The 23,170-nt window shown below is 40.2% G+C and overlaps 1 protein-coding gene across 2 annotated transcripts; it reads right to left on the minus strand.

Annotated features, from left to right (window-relative positions):
- Positions 1 to 506: 506 nt before the first annotated feature.
- On the minus strand, positions 507 to 15,812 carry smad1 (SMAD family member 1). Of its 2 annotated transcripts, XM_029503758.1 has the most exons (8): positions 15,694 to 15,746; positions 9,081 to 9,130; positions 7,840 to 8,412; positions 5,592 to 5,855; positions 5,377 to 5,493; positions 3,404 to 3,625; positions 2,905 to 3,161; positions 507 to 2,136 (listed from the first exon to the last, which is right to left on the minus strand). In XM_029503758.1, the coding sequence occupies exons 3-8, from the start codon at positions 8,237 to 8,239 to the stop codon at positions 1,993 to 1,995; spliced, it is 1,404 nt and encodes a 467-aa protein (XP_029359618.1). In that variant the 5' UTR covers positions 8,240 to 8,412; positions 9,081 to 9,130; positions 15,694 to 15,746; the 3' UTR covers positions 507 to 1,992. The 2 variants fall into 2 exon arrangements, with proteins under 2 accessions (XP_029359618.1, XP_029359610.1); XM_029503750.1 differs by lacking the exon at positions 9,081 to 9,130 and having other exon boundaries at positions 15,694 to 15,812.
- Between the last annotated feature and the right edge of the window lie 7,358 nt (positions 15,813 to 23,170).

The raw sequence follows: 23,170 nt of genomic DNA on the forward strand, positions 1-23,170 counted from the left end.
GCAGAACCACTGTGCAACCATACCACCCACATCACGTACTGTCGAATAAAACTCTTGCACGCAGAAAAACACACACAAACTCATTTTTCTCAGTGATTTCCAGGGGAGCTTCCTGGAAAACTGTGCAAACAGATCTATGGCTGTCACCATGTGACCCATAAAATGCTGTTTTGTTTTTTTTTTTGTATGATTTTATGAGTTTTCATACAACTTACTGGAAAATCCAATAATGCTTAACATTAGTGCATTTGGCTTTCAGATGCACTTGTAATTGTTGTGCCTCCCTAATTGAATGTCTACCCTCATACACACAATACACACTCAGTCTGGTTGATGTTTTTGTCCCTGACAATACCATGATGCATATTTTCTTAGCATGGGTGGCCTTTCATCAAATGGACAGGGAAACAATGTCACGCAAGCACACACACACACACACACACACAGGCACAAACAAATGCCCTGATGTTGTGTTAATGAACGAGACGGACATCTTGCAATTAATGAAACAAATTTATTGAATCTTCCAGTAGAGACTTGATATTCATGGAATAAAACTGCTTTTCTGGGAGCTTTACCGAGGAGAAGAGGAAAAACTAAAAACAAAAGTGCAGACAAAAAAAACAAAAACAAAAAAAAAGAACACATGTTCAAAAAATACAAAAAGAATGTAAAGAGTACAACTGTTTAATATGCAAGAACTGCTCAAAGCATAAAAGAATTGAATGACAAAATCTATGTTTTATAAAAAAAAAAACAACGACATGTAGGGACATCAGGATCTGATTCCCTTTTCTCAGTCAACAATTAAAATTTGAATGCTCAACATTTCCCCATAAAAGTCATTTAACAAGTTTTGCTCGGTCAATGTAATAAGAGAAAGAAGCCCAGTCACTGAAATATTAATGTCCTCAATGTGACTCTGTACTGACACATTTGATTTTGCTGCAGACGATACAGCAATGGACAGACTAACCTGCACTTGTATTTGCCTCTGCTTCATTACATGTTTAGCTACCAGTCTTAAATGTGTAGCACTACACTAACCAAACTATGCTTCGCAAAACCAGACTGCACAGCACATATTCTAGTAGTGAATATATCTAAACACTATTCTGTTTTTCTTAAAATTCGTTTGAAACACGAGTGTAACACAAGATGAGCAACATTTAAACATCAGTCTTTTATGTCTGAAATGCCCTTTTAGTGCCATGCCCCACACTAAACCCGGCCCAAAACTCTCAAACTCCCCTTAATTTGCCCTCATATAATTTTTCATGTTTTGTGATGTGGGATTTCATTACAATAACTTTGTACTGCTTTAATTTATTATCCTAAAAAAAGAAGAAGAAGAAGAAGGAAAAAAAAAAGAACACTTAGAGGAAACAGCATACGAGTTTAACTGTCTGGAGTTTTGAATTTTTACTTACACTGGTCATCCTCCAAGTCCCTGCTAATTTTTTTACATGTCTTAAGTACATTTCATGCCAATACCATTACAGTCAGACAGAAAACAGCTGCCAAATGCAATTCCGGTGGCCTGGAATGTCCCATAGTTCTTTTAACTATAAACATGTATCTGGGTTTTTGAGGGAATATTTAGATGAAAACTAGTTATGAATCAGAATAATATAACAATGAAAAAGAGACGTTGTTGGAGCAAGATCAGGGAGGATACTTGCATCATGATGAGTGTGATGGTCTAATTATTACAGTTGGTCACAAAGATCAAGTATCTTCCAGTTGCATCACGCTCACTTTACTTACTCCTCTCCCAGTCTGTAAATGTGCCCAATTCAGACGTCCTTCAAGTAGAGAACAAACCAACCCATTTACCATCCCACCAAACACTAAAAGTCCCAGATTAGCCTGTGTTTCAGTCCAAAACTTAGATTGAAGCACGAACCAATCTGGGACCAGTTAGCCCGTATTCTTGCTACTTAAACCAAAATGCTGGGGTATGGACAGCCATAGAGCTGAGGACATTGAAGCCTAGGATACGGAGGATATAGGGTTGTGGGGGGAGCCCATCTGCGTTAGCACCTTATCCAACCACTGCAGGGGCCCATGCAGGTGAATCTCAATCCAGCAGGGTGTGCTGGTCACATCCTGGCGGTGGTACTCTGCTCCCCAGCCCTGGAACACACATGGTAACACACTGTTTAGGGCAGCGTAATTGCACACCAGCTACAGTAGGTGGCAGTGGTGCTCTCATGTGACGTGCCATTAAACAGTGGGAGATGAACAAAGACTGGTGTGTTTATTTTGTGTCTAAAAACTCCTCCAAAAACTCTGGCAGCGGACAGCATGAATCCAAATAAATTAAGGTAGCACTGACAGACATTACACCCCAATCACACTGATCAGCTGCTTGAGTTTTGCCAGGTTAAAGTGTTTTATTTATTGTCCTCCTGAGGTAATGATACAGACAAATTGTATTTATTATTATTTATTAATTTCATTTGAGATTATTTTGCAGTAACAAATGGTTCAAGCTGTTCTGAAAATGCACTCAGACTGAAAAACAAGGCTAATAAAAAGTTAATCTCTTTGTTAGTGTATTAGTAAGTTATGCAAAAGTGTCCTTGTAACAATTTTATAGACAAACACAACATACTTATAGCGGTGGTGGTGGTGGGGGTGTGGGGGTTAACTGCTTTGTAGGAGGGGTGTAACAAAAAAAAAATTAAATAAAATAAAAAAAATTTTGAACCACTGGTTTAGGGTAAAGATGGGGACACAGCTGGTTTTCTTCTCCCTCAATAAAATTCATTCAATTCAGATTATTTGGACAGTCTGGCGTGAACATTAATAATTGGAAAATAGGTACATTTTTCAACGGTCAATAACATAATAAACAATCTCCTCCATAGCATAAGGTTTTTTTCCCATCTACCAGCTTACCTTAACAAAGCTCATGCGAATGGTACACATTTTCGTGAGCTCATAAACCGCCTCAAAGCCGTGGTTGACGGACTGAGCCAGGAGCTCAGCAAACTCCTGGTTGTTGAAAATCTTCAGGCTGCAGCCGCTGGGAATCTTACACACAGTTGTGGGATGGAAGCCGTGGTGGTAGTTACAGTTACGACTCTGGACGAAGATACTGCTGTCACTCAGACATTCTGCGTACACTTCCCCACCAACATAATAGAGATGGACACCTGTGAGCAAGCAAGAGATGCTGTGTTGGTCAAAGACAGAGCAGTTGTGTCATAAACAAACAAAAAAAGGCTCCAAAACATCATTGTGGTCGATCTAAAAATCAATACACAACAATGTTCATTCAATTTGTTGTTATTGTTCAGTTCTTTTCTTGATCCCAATCTCTATTGACAAAATTAATTGATTTAGTCTTCTCCGCTGACAGCGCATCATAGCCATAGATAGGGTCTCCATATTTCACCTTTGCCAATGTGCCGTCGGGTGTTCTCAATGGTGGAGTTGCGGTTGACATTGGAAAGCAAACCAAGACAAAATCGGTTGCGGTTGTTGGAGGGATCTGTGAAGCCATCAACAAGCACACTGGTAGAGGAAGCCTGGAAGGCCTCTCCAACACGATTGTTGAGCTCATAGTAAACAATAGAGCACCAGTGCTTGGGTTCTTCATAGGCCACGGGCTGCACATCTGCGCAGGAAACACATTAACAAGTCACAAGAGTGTGCTGAGTACACTGTAGCTGCAGAGACAGAACCAGACACATTTAATGTACATTTAAGACTCATTTGTGCAGACTCCTGTGCAGACAAACCGCCAGGATCTACTGATGCCAGCGGAGGCTCAGCTGTAAATCCTACTCACCGCTGCAATTATTTTTTCCAAATTGTCCCTTGCAGCCCGTAACAATAACTTGAATAAACATACAGGGCCCACCGGCTACCTTTGTGTACATTTACTCTGACCAAAATCAATGCAGATGTATCCCAAAGCATGCAGACTGTCTGGGGTCTGTGTGCCAGCTTTTACTGAACAAGCTAACTGTCAATAACAAGGGAGCTGGCCATGCTCTCTGTGCATGCTATCTCAGGGCAAGCCAGTGCCAGCTGGCCTCACCCTCTTTGAAAGAGAGGAATAAATCATGTTTATCTAAGCACATACTTCTCCCAAACTTCCTCTGTAGCATGGTACTGGCTAGCAGGTGTGTTTCGTCTGTCCTTTTCCAAATGCTGGCCTACAATAGAGACCCGCTCCCCTATACAGGATGCAGCTTGTGGAAAAGAACCTAAAGACTCCCTAAACTCCCACTTCAGACAAACATCTCAGCAGCTCTTCCTTCTACTGCTGTCACGAGGTGTGAGAAGGCTCTGGGCCTTCTGTGCATGATAACTAAAAAAAAAAAAAAAAAAAAAAAAAAAAAAAAGGGGACAAATATCTGGGTGTCAGGTATCGAAAAGAAGTTTAGACAGCACTTCAGATATTTCTCAATAAAGTAAAATTAATTCAAAGAATTTTAAGGTAGATGCATTTTTTTTTAAATTCCTATTAAATTTATTTCCACTCTTATTTCTACTTAATTGTTGGAGCAGGATGTTTAAAAACATCATGCTTGTGTTTTGTTGAGATCTAGTAACTCAGTGGCATTGCCACCACCAAGGGCCAACGAAGCAAGAGAGATGTGCCAGCAAGACAATCAGACAGTCTGAATACAGGCCAAGCATTAAAACTGATTATGTTTATCATACCCTTTCTTAAAAATTGGCTACCAATGGGTTACTTTTTTTTTTTTTTTTTAATTTCTCCTTTCATCTGACTACTAGCATTTTCCTAAATTGAGATTTCTTTTTAAAAATGGTAACACTGACAAGTTTCAGCAGTTTAACTTGATGCGTTTTGAGTTTTCTGAGAAAATTATGAAATTTCCTTTGCATCAAATTTCTCCAAATATCATCTATTATAAATTCATGAATACACTGTTCATATGTGCCTAACTAACAATGTAAAACCAAATATTTTAGAGAGAAGCAATTATTAGACCGCATTTAAGATCTGAAAGTTGGAGATGATGAGTGAATCTTTAACAAGGATCAAGTCATTACCACCAGCAGAAATGACATAATGCCTGGCTTTTATAGGCCATAAAAGATCTCTGAGTCTTTGAGATTCCCCTGGGCTTGCACCCACAAAGTTTCAGTGCGAACAAGCTGATCCTTTTCCACACACTGTCCAGGCTTTATCTGGTAGAATAAGTTATTACAAATTTCTTCTCTCTCCCTCCTTTTTTAATTTAGAATTTGACCACAGGAGAAAACATTATTTTAAAAATAGCCAGGCTTCCCAGAAATCTTTGCACCTGCAGATCAAGGCAAGCAGGTGCAGACAGCTGTATGTGGATGATATCACTGTGCACACTAGTCTGTGTGGGATATTGCCACAGTTACCTGCCCGGTTGTTACTCTCTAAAGGCAAAGGTGGAGCCATTAGGTTGGTGTCCATTGGTTGGGGGCAATCCTGAGTCATCTGCTCCTCTGGGGGCATGTAGGCAGGAGGGGGAGTCTCTGCATCCAGAAGGGTCCAGGGAAGACAAGTGAGTAGTTGCTCAGCAATATAGAAGAAAAGCACAGGGAGTGAAAGATAATTCAGAGTTGGGTCTCACCTGGCATTTGGAATGGACTGCCGGGGTCAGAGCTGGATGGTGAGTGAGGGAATGTGGCACTGCTACCACTTCCCGGTGAGTTTGGGTAGCTGTTTCCCGGCGAATGCGGGAAAGGCATCGTGTTGGCCTGAGCAAAGGACTCTGGGAAAGTTGCATTTTGGGGCATGTGTGGCTCATTCTGCTGAAGAGGATTGCGGAAGCGAGGCAGCATTGTATGCTTGGCGTTGAACTCGCTGTTCCTTGGTACCAACACAGGCGGCAGCACTGAGGAGAAAGACACAAAAATTAAGAATGTATCCACTAATAAGTAATGTTAACAGACCTGAAACTTTCAAAACTCCCACGTACTTCAGTCTGAATTTTAGTCATAATCCAACATGTAGTACAACAGCACTACTCTATTTTCACTACTAATCTAATCATATCTGCACTATAGTCATAAATCTGAGCCACATGCAAAATCTATACATAAAGATTTGGAAAGTCATTTCCATATTTGAATTCAAGAAAAATAAATTAATCTCTTTCTGGCACTTTTCATGATTCCACATTCTGAGTGCAGATGTCCCTGCATAAAAAAAAAAATCAAGTCTTTTGGTCTTAGACTGCAGTGCTTGGCTCAGACTCAAGTTTCTGTTCAGAAAATTCTTGAAGAATTAATCTCTTAGGGTAAATATCCTTTCTGATGAGAGGGCTATTCACATGTAGTACATACAAACACAGAGATACGCTTCACTTGTGCCTATAAATACTTGTGCAGATAAATAAAGCTTGTGCTGAAATTGTAGATGGCGCACACGCTGCTGTCAGTGTTCCTGCAGGTAGACCATGTGTGCTGCAGTGGGCCAGCACATCAATGGAGCAGTTCATTTCAAAGGTTATATGTTGAGCAGGCGGACAGCTGTGGTGCTTGGTAGAATAGTGAGGGAAGATTGACAGGATGTGTGCGTGTAAACGGGTGGTGTTAAGGGAGACAAGGAGGGAAGGGGGTAGGGTGGACAGACAGGTGCTCTTGGTCGAATCACCTCAGGCCCCCAGTTTTCCACCCACTGCTACACAAAGTGCGCAAGGCAGGCAACAATTCTTTCCTTCCATTGTGTGACTGGCTTCCTGTTCCAGCCATCCTCAGAGAAACTGTTCGTGCAGTCGTGGGTGTGTTTGTATCCTCATTTTAGTAACACGCGTGCAAGTATGAGCCTGTGTGCCTGTTGGTGTCTACATGTGTGCATAAATGCTGAAAAAAAAAGAAAAAGAAGGGCCTGCAGTACAGACCATGCCCAAAACAAAGCCCTCATTCTCTCCCAGATGGAATTTCCTGCTCCACACACACACACACACACACACACTTGGCCCTTTACACACTAAGCACAATGCACACAGCTGTTTCTATCTTGTCAGCTGAGTTAGTAGGAGGCCAAATAGTGTTTGATTTGTCTCGTTTCTCCACTACTTTTGCAGTCGAGCACGAGGCTAAGGAGTGACTTGCCCAAGGAAATTAGGTCAGCTGGGCTAATATAATTTTCTTGTTGGTTTTTTCCTACTTGTGTGAATTTCTTTTTTGGTAATATATTAGAATTAGCTGTTTTATTAGTCATTTGCTGCCCTTTTGTCAGGCACACTTTTACACGAGTTTTGGACAACTCTTTGCAAAAAAATATTGTCACTACCATTGGTCAAATGCTTTTTTAACAATAGACTTTATGTGAATTCCATCAAATCTATATTAAGGAGGACTCATTGGAGACATTCGGACAAAAATAATACCAGGTTTCACCTGATGAGGTGAAATTGCTAATAATCAAACTTGGTAATAAAACGTAGTAATAAACAGTTTTGCTTGCTGTTTTAAACAGCCAAAAGTCTAGGTGAACAGATGCAAAAGAATAAAATAAGAGATGATCTGCAGGAGTAATTACAGTAGAAGAAAAGCTTTCAATACACATATTGGTTTTTGTTTTGTTTTTTAAAAAGGGAAATACATACTGTAAGAAACTGTTATCCTAAAGAGCAGGTACACTGTCTGAGTATTTAGTATGATGCTTTCTATCAAGCATCATCATGTCAAAAATTTTATTTTAACACAAATTCCAAAACTGTTTTTTTGTGGTTTTCAGAAAAGGGAAATACTGACATTGTAAAATGATTTTATTTTGATCTGGTTTGGTCACCTCATGGTCAATATATTTAGTAAGGTTAGTGTCCACACAGATACAAACATCCCCAATAATTTCAAAATTGCATTACTTACCTGGACTGTCCACTCGTTTGTAGTGGTAGGGATTGATGCACACATCCTTCTGTTTGGAGCCAAAGGGGTACTCGCAGCATTCAAGCGCCTTCAGCTCATGGTGGGACTGCAGGTCAGGCCAACGCCACACCCGGCAATAAATGACATGTGGCAGACCTTTCCTGTGAGACACCTGCAGCCGTCCATCCAGGGAACGAGGGATTGTCACACAGTTACTGGGTTGACCTGGGCAGCTGAGAGCCCTCTCGAGCTCCTCCATGGCTCCCTTCTTCTTTTTTAGTTTTTTAACCAAAGCATCCACAGCCTTTTCAGCCCATTTCTCTTCCTCATCTCCCTGTTTCCAACCCAGCAGCCGTTTAACTGCAGGGCTGGTAAAGGAGAAGAGCGAGGTGACATTCATGATGGACTAGCCGCCCTCCTCCCCTCTCCCTTTAGTCCAAAAGTAAGCGTGAGTAGTGATGAGATGCAGTCCAGTCTCAGAAGTCAAAATAATATATTATTGGAGAGGGGTTTCTTTTCCAGATAATCCTCAGTTTCCAAGATTGCAGAGCAGATCCTCTCTACAACCACTTTCTGGAAGAAAAGGAGGGGTATGTTAATATCTTTAGGCAAAAATCGACTCCAAGTGTGCTTCTCTCTCACAAACTTCCTGCAACTAAAGCGAACATTAACCTCTTCTCTCCTTATACTTCACTAGTGCTGATGTCTCATCAGAAAAGCCTTTGATGAGGTGATGATGTCGGCTATAGCCGTTACAGCCATGTCCGTCATGGCTTCTGGGAAACTAGTCACAACAGATGCTCTCCTGTGAACATCAGTCCCAACCAGGCATTCTGCAGATAGCTTCCTGTCCGTATGGCTTGTCACATTACCACCACTTAAATCATTTACAGCAAATGACTTCACTTACTGTAAGGAGTCCACAAAACTTATGCAAATTTGGACTGCATGCTGAACATGTGAGTCACTCTTCAAAGGGTTAAATTTGAAACCATGCCCTTTTGTTGTGCATCTGTGTCACAGCTTCATGGTAGCTCAAATCTATCAACAGCTGAAAATTTCACAATATCTGCAAAAACCATTTCCATATTTTTTCTGTTATATAATCTTTTTGGTCCAAAAATGCCATAAAATAAAGTTTCCAAAGTAATATCGTGTCCTTAGCTTTTTGTTTCACACTTAACTGATAAAACACCTTAAGAATACATCTATACAAATTGTCACAAATTATTGCCGCATACCAATTTTCAAAAGCACAACCCGACATCCAACTGCTTATTTGAGAAACCAGCTGAAAAGCAAAAGATATTCACATTATATTACACAAGATATTCACACATTCACACAGATATTTAAATTTAAGAAGCTTCCTTATTTGTGCTTAAAATAGATGCAAATAACAAAACAACATTGAACATTGGTAAAATCCTTTCATGTTATTAAGACTGATTGATATAGTCATGTAAAACTTTACATAATCTACATAGTGATCAATTATTGAATTTGGCTTCTGATAGGCTTATTTAGTGTCTTCTCTTTGTTTGATTACACTACTGTAAGTCAAAGTGCATGTGACATATGAAAAAAAATCTTTAGATATTTCAGAGGAAGGAGACTTTAAATGAGCCGCCTGCTGGGGAAAATGTTCTATAAAGCGCCAACCTACACTGGTGTTAGGCAGGAATCTGGCAACGAGAGGGACAATAAAAAGGAAGTGCATGTGGACCCCAGGATAAATGTACCCATTCACTTGGGTCCCACAGGAGCAATTGAGTAGCCAGGAGGTGCACACATTCTAGCTTTAAAAAGGGAAAACAACAGCCCATTGAGGTCTTCCAGTTAAACCTTCTTTTCAAGTTGTTCAGAATGTAATTAGGGAGATAATGCATAGTTGCAGTTCAGCTTTAGCTGCATATAAATGTTCAGATGCGAGCCCAGAATCAAATAAACAGCTTGTCAGAAATCCTCCACCTTTTATCTGCAATGAGTCACGGGTGAGGATGCATCACTCTCTGACAGTAAAGCCCGCAGTATATTGGATTTCCTACAAGCAGGAACGAATACATCATTAAGACTGCTCTGTAGTTATTCCTGGCCCTTCAGATTATGGGATAAATTGTTTTTTCTATCTTTGTCAGCTCCTGCATGTGTAGGCTATATCACACTGACAAATGGGCAGGGAAGTTAGATGAGAAGAGGTGTTGTTTACAATGCGTGTGTGTGTGTGTGCGTCGTGGAGGCTCTGGACACTTGCTATTGCCAACCACACTGACTGGAACACAAATGCAAGTTGTTGCATACTGATCAAAAGTGATGTGGGTGGGTGCCTGTGATTTAAGGGAAATGTATCAACACCAATGTCTATTGTGTCTCAAGGATCCACTGCGATACCACTCCCTTCAAGAATCATAAGAGTATTATTCAGGGAGACAGGAAACAGGCTGCGTAGTTATGTCTTGATATCTGTCATCTCCAGCACAGCAGCGACATCATTTCCTTGTGCTGAGAACAGCAGGTTTTTCCACAGATGTGTGCTCCGAGAGAAAATGGTTTCCTCAGCTGGCCAACTCTGACCTCTCTCTTTTGCTTATTTTGTTTAGAACATTTACAGTTGGGGAGAATGGGTCAGGACACAGAGGTGTTTCGTCACTGGAGTAGCTGGACTTCTGTGTCGTTGCCTTAAAGCTTTATATACAAACTATTGGGTGGGTGCTGACACAAAAAGTGGGACTGCAGCCACCGCACTATCTCCATTCTTAACCTAATAGTTAATTGCTTGATTGAAGAAAAGACTGTTTTGTCGTCAAAATGTCATTATTAATGTATGCAATAAAAAATTAACATACAAAACATTTGAGAAGTGAAGCCTTATTTTTTTTTTATTATCATTATCATTATATACAATTAAAGAGGAAATGTGAATGTGAATTTGACCAGATTTTAAAGCCCACCTTTGGAAATTCACATTCTTTGGCCCTTTGAACATTTCTGTTGGGAGGAGAAAGTCTGGTTAATTACTAATGATGGCTGGCTACAGTTATAGATTGATCTCAAAATAAGTATAACTGGGAAATCTCTTAAAATCAAATGTGCCAGTATTCAGAGACCTTGCCAACATCTATTGCAAATCTGACTCAGCACATATTCATGCACAGCAAAACATAGAATTCAGAGCCAAATGTGAAGAAAAAACAATAAAACAGTACAGAAAGGCAAAGCAGAGCTATCATGTTTGAACCATGGTCGCCAGTCAGACACAGGAGGAGTCGTTTTGATCCACTTCCAGCCACAGAGCTGCTTTGACGGCCCCTCAGTGACAGCTTGCACTATCAGCAAGTTCAGGACTGGCTGCACAAAGATGAGCTTTAATCCATTTCAGATGGAAGATTCCAGAAAGTTCTGTAATGTAAAATTTGGAGCAGGATCACAATCCTCTACTGTCATTCAGCTGCAGCTGGAGACCATATCTCTGATTTCTAATCCTAACAATCATATCTGACTGATGGCCTGAACACATGCTTATTTAAAAGGTCCGACATGGCTGCTTCTCTGCACAATGCTAGTTTATAAGTTTTCTGTAAGGCAGTCAAAATATAATGGTACCATTGTGTCTCCCTGTTCCTATACCATTGTATAGACAAGGATGTTAGCATTTTTGAGCACCAGATTTCCAAATAATTACATGGAAATTTTCAGCGTTAATAAAACTGGTCTGCACATCAATGCAGTTTTGAAGATTCAAATAATCGAACTGCAGTTTTGTTGCACTCTTTAATGAACACACCTTCCTGACTTTGGCCCAAGAGCATGACATCCTCATTCTGGATGGCAACCGCACAGCTGATTGGCTTGGGCAAAAGGGGGGGGGGGTGTAAAATAAATAAATAATCCAGACAATTATGGATTCAATTTAATTTAAAAAACTGAAAAAAACTTGCAAATCTTCATCAGATGTGAGAGGCTGGAACTAATGAATTGGCTGATTCACTTCAATCACTATGGATGTTTACTTTCAGTACCTATTAGGAAATGAACCATATGAAAAATTAACGCATGCAATCATTTCCTTAAGTCGTGGATGACATTTTCAAATGTATAATTTTATGTAAGTATTAGACAAAATCTCAAAGATATTTAGTTTATAATCTTATAAAGACAAAGAAACACCCCAAATTCCACATTGAGGAGCTGGAACTAATAAATACTTGGCAATTTTTCTCCGTGACAAATCTCAGACATTCCCTACAGCTAAGTACATATGACGTGCTCTCACTATTGTGTTAGTGGTGGTTTGTCATGGCCATCAGTTTGCCCATCTGAGGCTAATGGGAGCACAGAGTGGGATCATGCGACACTGACAGGCGGAGGCTTTGACCCACCTGGTGTGAGCTGTTAGCCACTACACCAGCCCCATGGATCATTTTGCACTGCTCCAGTGTCTGTTAATCAATTTAGGCCTGGGCTGTGTAGGATGAGGAGGCAGTAATGATGCTCTCTGGACCCTCCCCAGGGATGGAGCATTATAAAGAAGCTACATTATTTATCAGCAGGGTCCTGGATAGGGCCTCCATTAGCCCCCTGCTCAATGGAGTCACTGGCTATAAACAGAGGAGTGCAGGAAGAGAGAGCACGATAAAGAGAAAGAAAGCAAGAGCAAGAGCAAGAGAGAGAAAGAGGAGGAATGATGCAGAGAGAGAAAGAGAGGAGGAGAGTGACTGCAAAGCCAGAGATCTAAGACTGAGAGTGTGTTTTGGAGAGAGATTGAGAACACTCATATATCTTGTCTCTTCACTGAGCACTTCTGGATTAAGTGCCTTCAAGAGTCATTACTGAGTAAATAGTGACACTACAGGGATGCAATACATGCTTTTTCACAAATACAAATCATGGCAGCATAGCCATTAGGTATGAAATTATCCCTTGAAAAACAGCTATAGCAAAGTTCAATACTGCTTTGCCTGTATCCCTAGCCGGGAGGAGGGCGGGGGGGGGGGGGGGTTATCAGTGTATAAACTATTCAGTAAGGGCCGAGTAAGGTCTGAACTTTTGAATCTAGGACCATTAAGATAGTGAATACTGGTACACATACCCAAACAACATTTTTTCCAATTCTTTACTTGGATATAAACAACATTTCTGCTGTATTTGACTGTTGAGAAATGTGAAGGTTTGCTCTGTTTCATGTCTTTGGCAACTGAATAGTTTTTAGTAAGCAATTTAAAAAGAGCCCTTTAAGCACTGGAAAATGTGATTAACATTTTTCTCTATATAATGCAATTTTAAGGATTAAGTGGCTGGTTAGACGTAGCATCAAAAGGCCAACTGAGAGTGAAAGTAGTTGTTACTCCTCCAACCATGTGTTTCAAAAAAAAATATTTTTACTCATTTAACAAAATAATTGTATAAACAAATATAGCTGTACAACACTGAATACTGCTGAATATATATATATATATATATATATATCTTAACAAATTATCAAAGCACTATCTGGCTAAAAAATATTCATACAGGATTGTAAATCTGGCCTTAAACTTAATGATATTTTTATCATCGAAGACTTGTTTTTGAGTAGGAGCCCTTAAAATGTGTTATTTAAGAAATGCAACTAAAATGAGTCATGGCCAAGAAATGTTTCAGTTGAAACAGACTTGTGATTTATCCTTTTTGGACAAACATTCAATGTCAACAAATGTCACAAATTTCTTCCTAATTATTGGCAAACATTTACAGCAATAGCCCACAGGGAGATCCATCATCCTATCCTGTTTGAATACGATATTCAAATCTACAGCCAGTTCTAGAAGCCAGATAATGCAGAGTTTTGCCATTAAAAAAAAAAAAAAAAAAAAAAAATCCAGTGAGGATGAGGTGTTGCCCTGAATGATGAGACATGGCATTTAATTGATGGACTCAATGGGGTCTCTAATCTTGACCAAGACCATCACATTCACAGCTCTGGCCTAATTGAGATTGCACAACACATCTGAATATCACATCATTTTGCATACAATACTAACATTTGAAAAACCCTGAGGACAGTATTGTCTGTACTGGGATCAGACCCACCAGTCCACACATGACTGTAGACATAACCAGCAAACACATGGGGTTTCAAGCAGCTATGTCAACCATGCTTGGCACTCAGTGTTGGGTTAGTGTTGTGTTAGGGTGGACACCTCACCCTGACACATGGCAGGCTATGTTGTCCTGACAGTACAGACACAGGAGGGTTTTGACGTTGGTCACTACTGTTGTGACTGACTCTCTGGATACAGGAATGCTGCGAACCTATATTTACACCTTGTAGTTAAGTAGTTTTAGCCTTTCCTTTGATTACAGGTAGCTATAAAAATTTTTAGCATTATTAAGAAGGGTTATGTTTTACTTGGTATAGTTTGGTAAATCGATTGCTCGTATGATGTTTTTATGCATAAAATGTTGATTTAATAAAAATAATAATAATAATTTAATCATATTTATATTTTTTCTATTTTTAGTACAGCATTAATAATTTAGTTTTTATATTCTAAGAGAACTTAAAGCTGCATACACTGAGAATACAGGACAAGAAAACAATTTGAAGCAAATCACAGACAAGGACAAATTCCTGTCCTTTGGGTAATCTGATATGTCATCTTCAATAATGTCAGGAGATCGAGCTTAGCTGCTTTAGGTCCCCCCTTACACACTTTGCCTCCCTCTATCACATAAACACTTGCGCAGACAAACAGATTCATGAACACATTGACATAACTAACACACACGCGGGACACATGTCTTGCGAAGCATGCCAGTACACCAGTTCAATCAGCCTCAGAAGGAAAAGACTAAGAGTAAGGAAACCAACAAGATGCACAAATATAGCATGTGAATTAGCATCCATTGTTGGGTAGTATGGTGCATACATGCTTCTTTATTCATTATACCCCAATTAGTTAATTTACATGTATTTAAAAAAAAAACCTCACTCGTTAATTCATATCCCTATATCCCTTAGTTAATTTCACCAAAATCCCCTGAACAGTGTGTTAACAACTACATCACTATCAGGTATAAAATTTAACTGTAAGGTAAATGATTGTCAGGAATTTAATGCAAAGGTTTTGACAACTTTTTCATCATTACAAAATGCCATTTATCTGTTATTTCTTGCTAAGTATAATGTAAGAATGCATTGCTTGTATCAGTTTAACGTCCCTATACAGCCAAGACTCTTTGGCTGTGGACAGCTAGATATGCAAACCAACCAAGTTGAAGACATCATCGGAATTGACTAAGATTTATTTATCTGGGGGGGAAAAGTGTGAAATAGCCTCTCATTTCACATCCTGTGACTTCACGCCCTTCATGGTGTGTTTTAACAGCAGCAGCAGCAGCAGAATAAGCTATATTCCCTGCTGAAGCCAGCACATAGCTGCACTTACAAGTGCTTGTACAGATGCAAGCTTCACTGATTGGGCTCAGTTATTTGGTGTTAAAGGCTCAGCCTTCAAAACAGCACCACACTGACTGTGACTTAGTTTAGGTGCAATATGTACTGAAGTTAGACAATATTACTACAAGACTACAATTGTTCTTTGTCAAAATACTTCTTCTTCTTCTTCTAAACATGTAGCCCTGAAATTAAACTTTAACAGCTTCCTGGAAATGTGTCCAAATCTGCAAAGAAATGGGGCTGACAGGAAGAAAAGTGCGAAATGAAAAGTTTGAAGCTGCCAAGTGGAAACTGTTGAGTAGGTGACCGTTTGGATCTACTTCCTCACCAAACCGGGGCCGCTCGCCGGCGGACGGAGAGCTTTTAAAGTGCTTTTTAGTGAACATGACATGACCGAAAAGAGAAGTTCACGGTACCTTTTTGTTTTGGAGTGCGATTTCGCCCTGTTTCTTCTCGGAGCTGCCTCCCCGTGTCTCCGGGTCTCCTCCGGCGGACTCGCTCTGCCTGACTTCGGTCTGCTCTGCCTGGCGTCACTGAGTCGCGGAGCCGCCTCACCCTCCGCTGAGCGCCAGTATCACACCGCGGGACGCAGGCCCGACAACAACAAGACCTACTTTTCACACATCTAATATCTCCATTCACCGTGCGGGGAGGGATTATGTAACTGTGCATCTAATTCGTTAATTTACAAGGAGGATTTCTTTCTCAGATGCCTGAGCTGGTTGTTGCAAACTTTGCTCATTTAGGTTTGGGGGGTGGGGGGTTGCTTGCTGGAGAGAAGGAAAAGGAGAAAGTGTTGTCTCCACTGCAAAGACTACCAGAATACGCATGCAAAATGAGAGGCATTTGATAGAGTTTCATTTATTTATTTTCCTGCTATTTGCAAGTAATTGCAAATCGAGGACAACTGCATTACTTTTGCACCATAGTTATTATCTACTTCTGGTCTAGTTTCTCCTCCAATCATCTCAAATCTGCACAAGTATGAGACAATCAGTCTCAGAGACAGGCTGTAACTTCAAACTATAAAAATGGCCCACTTCCATTAATTCTTCCTCTGTTTTTGTGAAATATAATAGTGTTGGCTCGTTAAAAATTTGGCCAGTGAGCTTTTGCAGTAGTTTAAACTGCTGAACAACTGGCTGGTTTGTCTGTGAACCTCTGAACTGCACCACATGTATCTCACCTTATGTTCCAGTTTTGCTTTGATTGTGATGTGATAAGCACTATTTATGTTGGCAGGAGAACAAAAGTGACAGAGAGCAGGGTAAGCTCAAGAGCATGCTTATACATGCCATAATTTCAACTTCCCACCTCAAGACATTAACACAACCAGCTAACACCTGATACAGGTCTTTCATCTGGTAGGTATATGGCATAATTTTTTACAATGTCAAGAGTGAAACTTCCAACAGGTCCCCAGGCTATCTGATTAATAATAAATGATAATGCAGCACAACAGCAGCAGAGGACACGAAGTATAATTTTCAAGTGAGTTAAATTCAAATTGCAACACAAGAAATGGAATTCAGGAATTGCATGCAAGCATGGCCTCAACTAATAATAGCTTTACTTTGATTATTGATTAATCTGATGATTAATTTCTTAGTTGAGCTACTTATTGTTTGACTTACAAAATGGCAGAAACAGTGAATACTTATCATTTCCCACAGGCCAAGGTGAGACGTTCATTTTATCAGTGTCATTTTTTATGTTTGTATGTGTGTCCAACACAAAATAGTTATTTTCCCATCATGCAAGAGAGATAATTTTTTTTGATGCTTTTGCTTCAAAACGAATAACGACAAAACTATTATTTATCATCAATATAGCTGCATCTTAATTCCCTGTAGTTTCATGAAGTAAACTGTATACAGAAGCACCGAGTAGCATAACGAGTCTCTCATGGTGGTTATTATCCTCTGTTATCTGATACAGAATGAAAACAAACCCTCTCTAAGTTTTTGAGTTAATCAGTCAAGTTCAGGGTTGCCGCGACGAAGGGGGGACTAGATTATCTCGAGCGCAGGCGGAGGCAAACCGTTCAGAGCGGAGGAGGCTCCTGGCGCAGGTGACGTCACGGTGCTGGCGACAGAATGTCTGAGTAAGGCGGGAGCGAGCTGCACGTGCATAAATCTGGGAAAACAGTGCGAAGAGGAGGAGGGGGGATGATGATGATGATGATGATGATGGTGAGGAGGAGGAGGAGGAAGAGGAGGAGGAATAGAGAGAAAGCACCACGAACTTCTTTTTTTTTTTTTAGGTTAAGGATTCTTCACACACACACACACACACACACACACACACGATAGGCAGCTGTACATTTAGCGGACCACAGCCACACTGTTCTGACTGAAGACTAGTACAGTGCTACAAACACTAGAGCTACCATTGGTCCAGGCTGGTTACAGTCAAAAATGTACTCAATGTCATTTCGAGCCTACATAATCTCATCGATTTGAAAATTAATTGGAAAGTAGAACATCAATTTGCCAATTTGTAACTGTCTATAAACAATTTTGTGGAAAGGTAGTTTGAAAAACTTGATTGGGCTATTTTAGCTCATATTTAACTCACAGACGTGTGTGTTTGTTCACGGTGAAAAGCACTTCTTGTTCCTTTGCAAAGTAAAATGTTAGATATAAATAATCAGCTCATAAAACATAATAAAACTTATTTCAGCAACCAGCTACAGCTTTATGTAAAAATAACACCACCACAATGGGCACTGACTCTAGAGACAGGACTTTACACTGTGTTATTAGGGATATACTACTTTTTGCCTTTCCATTATGGATGTAGCTGTAACTAGCTGAACTAGTTTGTAGATGCCCTTAAAGTCTATTCTGTACGTTGATGTGCAATTTTAATTTCTCTGTCTCCCAAACGTCCATTCCTTAGAATGGTAAATTTGATTACTTGACATGAGAGTGCCAACTAATCTGTCTAAAGAGCACATAAGGTAGACACAATGCAAATAGTTGGCGAATAGAAAGTGAATAGCATGACACAAATTACATTTCACTTCACAAAATTCGCTAATGGAGTTGCTCGGCTCTCGTTTACGCAATCACCAAAAGATGTACTGCATTTGATTAGTTACCTCACTTATGTGGCAAGGAAGCTTTTTTAGTAGTATGAAGTGAATGCAGATGCATTTATATGACCACTCTTATTGTTGAGCCGTCACACAGCAAGACATAAACCATTGACTGAGAAGAGAAAAACCCAACAGAGGGGTCAGCTCCTTCTCGTCAGTACAAGTCACTTCATGTTCCAGCCTTAGGCTAACTGTACTGTAGCTGAAAAAGATGTGAATCCAGGGCAAGAGATAGATATGTCGATCACAATCGTGATTTCTATTTCAGTGAAATTAAACTAAAATGTTATAAGAATATATTGAAGAGGACATCAGCCAGCATTCACCCTCCTAGTTGTGTAGTCGCACTGCAGGTTACAGACATGAAGCTATGCGAGATGCCTGGTACTGGCATCCTCTGCTTCCTTCTGCCTTATGCAGCTTCCCTTCCATACCTAGATATCTACCCAGAAAGTCAGAAATCTTGCATGCAAAAGGTTGGCCCACTGGGGTGCTTTGTGAAGGGTAGCTTACTCAGGAGGAGGCGGAATCAAGACTAACAGGCTGGTTGGTGGGTAGCACACTGGTGGACAGCTGGCTGGGAACGAGGGGTGTTGACAAAATCCTGAAGCCAGGCACCAAAACCTCCTGAAACTCCCTGGCATGCCAACTTCAAAACATGATCTGATGTAGTGGCTCTCTTCCACTCCCCACAACAGCACACAAGAGTGTAAGAAAGCTCTTCTTCAAATATCCAGGCTCAAGTTCACAGGTCCATAGTTGGCCAGAGGCAAAATTAAAAATAAAATTAAATGAAAAGAGCTGGTGCGTTACTCGCTCTTTAAAACCTTTGATCCATTCTTTTCTGAGCAGCTGAACATGGCCCATCTCTCTTCTTGTAGTCAGTTTCCCTCTGCATTGTTCAGAGGTCCATGGTTTAGTCTTTGGACAATGGCTCGGTTTTTCCATAGAGCACTTTCCCTCTATGATATCCAGCTACTGTCCTGGTCACATTTTCAAGAAGCTCATCGTGACTGGTGTTACGTGCAACTATAAGGATTTTTATTTATGATAAATGTCATTTTTTTTTAAATCAATTAGTTATATCAGTTCCTGGTAAGCAATCCAGGAGTCCTCAGTAACCTTATGACATAAAATCTTGTCAGGCATATATATCCCATGTATACGTGGTTTGCCAAACGCTCTTTGACACCTTGACAGCTAATAACAGCAGCAACCAGCTAGCTTCGCTTAGCATTGGCACTAGCTTGGCTCGGTCCAATGGTAAGAAATACTCCTAAAAGCGCCTCAAAATTGTGCTAATCAACATTTTAGATTGTGTTAGCTTGAATGCACTTGAGAAGCATTGGTATAGTAGGTAGTTTTCGTTATCCTTGGACAGAGTCTGACACCAACAACTCTTAACACAACATGTATGAGAGTGAGATACAAGGGTCAGAGATGACACTGAGCCAGAGCCATTTACAAACCTTGGAGCACTGCCTGTCTCTAACCAGACTGAGAAAGGGTGGACTCATGGGTAAGGATTGATTACAACATTAACGCCATACACTTCCATGAATTAGCACAGGGTTGAAATGCTCAGCGATGACTGACACATGTGTTTAGATGACACTCCTTCACACATGCAATTCATTTTGCCATCTGAGGGCTCTTGGCAGGCCCACCAAATTTTTTGTAGCAATGTGAGGCATGGCAGCAGTGCATCATGTCAGCTCGCATTTCAAACGCATGGCTCATTTGGCACGGCTTTTTGCAAGTCCTTCTAGAAATAATGTTGGGGGTGGTAATATTTGAGTGCTGTCTCCAGGGGCTCTTGGTTTATCTCTTCTACCTTCACTGCACAGAGACAGTCGATGCACCAATCAGAGGGTGGCACAATCTGAGGTCCCAATAGTGCATAGTTGTGTCATTTTAGCCGTGGTGGACTACTACTCAGCTACTCAACACCATGACTTGAGTGAAAGCATAGATACCGCTGGTCAAACATTACTCCAATAAAAGTGAAAGTTTTTCAATCAAATTTAAATTACTAGAGTAAATAGTAAATTACTGGAGTACTTGCTTTTGAAAATACTTATTATACTACTAAAAATAAACTACTACTGCAAAGAATGACTGATACTGACTCCACTGACTTGTTTAATGAACCTACAGTATAGATTAAATGCTTGTAGAATATGCAAGAAGTATAAAGAAATGCCTACTGAAACACGAATGAATGGACAACCGTTGCCATAAAAAATGTTTTATTTTACACTCACAACAGCATGATGATGTCCCAACACAACTCTGGCAATATGTGTGTACATCACACATTCACACAGCTATTCACGGTTTAACAATGTCCAAAATAAAAACCAAATGAAAGAAGAGAAAAGATTAACCATTATCTGACGTTAGTTCATTGTTTACCTGCCCGAGCTCACAGATACAGCAGCACCACTTCAACAAATCAGAATTTGCAAAAGAAAAGAAAGTTCATCTGCTGTCTTTAAAAGTAACAATGACAAAGTACATAGAAATGTAGAGGATTGAAATGTACAATATTTCTCTTTCAAAATGTTGTCGAGTAGAAATCCTACGTTTCATGAAAAAAAAATACCCAAAGTACAGATACTCAAAAATGTATTGTTCTATACTGTGAAGAGCAATACTCAAATAAACCTTCTTCATTAACTGTACAATTATGTTAAGTGAAGACACTCACATGCATACCGAGCAAACATACGCTTTATCTGACACTTGATTTTTTCTGAATTTTGGTATGAAGGGTGACCTGCCCCTCTCACCTCCCTTGGTGTAGTGGGTAGAAGTCTTAAGCTCTTTGGGGAGGGGAAGTGTCTGACAGCAGCTGTCACAGTCACTTGTTAGTTGGAACAGTTAACCCTAGATAGTACAGCTGTCAGTCAAAGCAGTAGTGGCACATTTTATACAAGAGGGTGGTGACATGTTGAACTTCAGCCGACTACAGACGCCTGCTCCTGAGGGACACATGGTGGTGCACCTGTGTCTTGGTCAGCTATCCTTTACTATACAGATGCACTGTCTCTGGCTTTTTCATTCGTTCACTAAAATGGTGCCTTTCTATCCATTCATTGGGTATGCTTTACGTTATATCTGACTCTCACAAAGAATTGAAGTCTGAGACTCGAAATTACCCACCCAAGTATTCTGCCAGGACTTGCAAAGCATTGCAGACCACTGCGGGGCATTTCCCCGTTGATTAATGTATTTGTGTTTGACATGCTATACCTTTGAAGATTCTTCTGGGCTTAGCTGCTGAGCAAAGGTTTACCGGTCCCAGCTCAGCAAGTTTTAGCATCTTTCAACTGTTTGCCAGTTTTCCCTCCAAAAAAGGCAATAGTGGAAATAGCTTCAATTATCTTGTGCTTTTACTCCAAGCTCCCAACATTTTCCCTATTATTCACCACCAAAGAAAGACGTATGGATTATTATGCTTGGCAGAGTATGTTGCCACAAAATTTGTAGTTTCAAGTTTTCAGCCTGGCTTTAAAATCCACCAACTGAAGCAGGTAGAGATGTCTTCACCAAAAATGTTCCAAACTGTGCATTATTTGAAGTCTGATCAGAGACTTATGAAGACAATAGTTTTGAGGTTCTTCACAGCATTTGAAGTGTTGTTTTTGGAAATGTAATCACAAGAGGTGGTTTGAAATCGTATGTTAACTCGAGGGCCACAAAAACACTTTCCCTTGAACTTTAAACTGCATCTCCAACCTCCTTTGAAAAAAAAAAAAAAGGGTGAAATCCAAATTTAGTCTGACAAAAATGTTTAATTGCATTGCTTTTCATTGTTGTTTTTCCGTGGACTGAAACCTTGTGGTACATCACCTTTAAAATGCAGACACACGGCTATATCAGGGAGGACAATGTCAAGGTCAAAGCTTTCAGCAGTTTGTATTTTTTCTCGATCTTCTTGACAAGAAAAGAGTCATAAAGTTCTCGTTTTACACGCAGACACACAAACCTTTAACTGTCTCTTGTTTCTGACCTATTTCAGCCCAAATACTTTCCCTCGTATCACAGAAGAAATCTCTCTCACTAGTGAAATGTCTTGCATCAGATCAAACCAGCATCCTGCTGACCAGATCAACAAGCAGATGTTCCCTCTGTACACCAAGGCTGAGGTCATACCTCAGGAGAGAAAGGAGGGGGAATCAGGGGGCCGGCTGGAGCATTGTAAGCGATAGCCATCATGACATCACCTCTTCCTGGTTTGGCCTCCAAAGACAGAGCTGTAGGGCAAAAATAGACCGCTCCTCAAACAAAGCTGATGACTGATTGTTTGCAGAAAAAATGATTACGCTGGTGAAGAAACCACAAGGATAGTTGAGGTCAAATGTCAAAGAGTACAAGAGAAGAACTGTAAATGGATAATGAGATTTTCTATATCTCCAACTCTCCTAAATCAATTTAATGCCAATATCCCAGATCACAGTGTAACATGTGGGACACAGAAAGGCACATTATTTAATTATATGTGGGACTGCTCAATTGTTGGAGGTGTCTGGAAAAATGTTTGGGATACTTTATCTTTTGTTCCTTGTGCAATATTAGCTGCTGCTGCTGCCCTGGATTATGTATCCTTGGAATATTTCCAGCAGATGACTGTATGTAATAAAACACTTCTCTCCTGTTTGTTTTTTTACATTAAATCTTCTGATAAGCCCATTTTGATTTTGTTGTTGTTGTTGTGTTTGTCCTTTAATTTGGTCCAGACCTAGATCTCCAAAGAACCATTACATTTTTGCTCAAGGATTCATGGCCCC

Source organism: Echeneis naucrates, chromosome 1, assembly GCF_900963305.1.
Source record: "Echeneis naucrates chromosome 1, fEcheNa1.1, whole genome shotgun sequence".
In the NCBI taxonomy this organism is placed as follows: Eukaryota; Metazoa; Chordata; class Actinopteri; order Carangiformes; family Echeneidae; genus Echeneis; species Echeneis naucrates.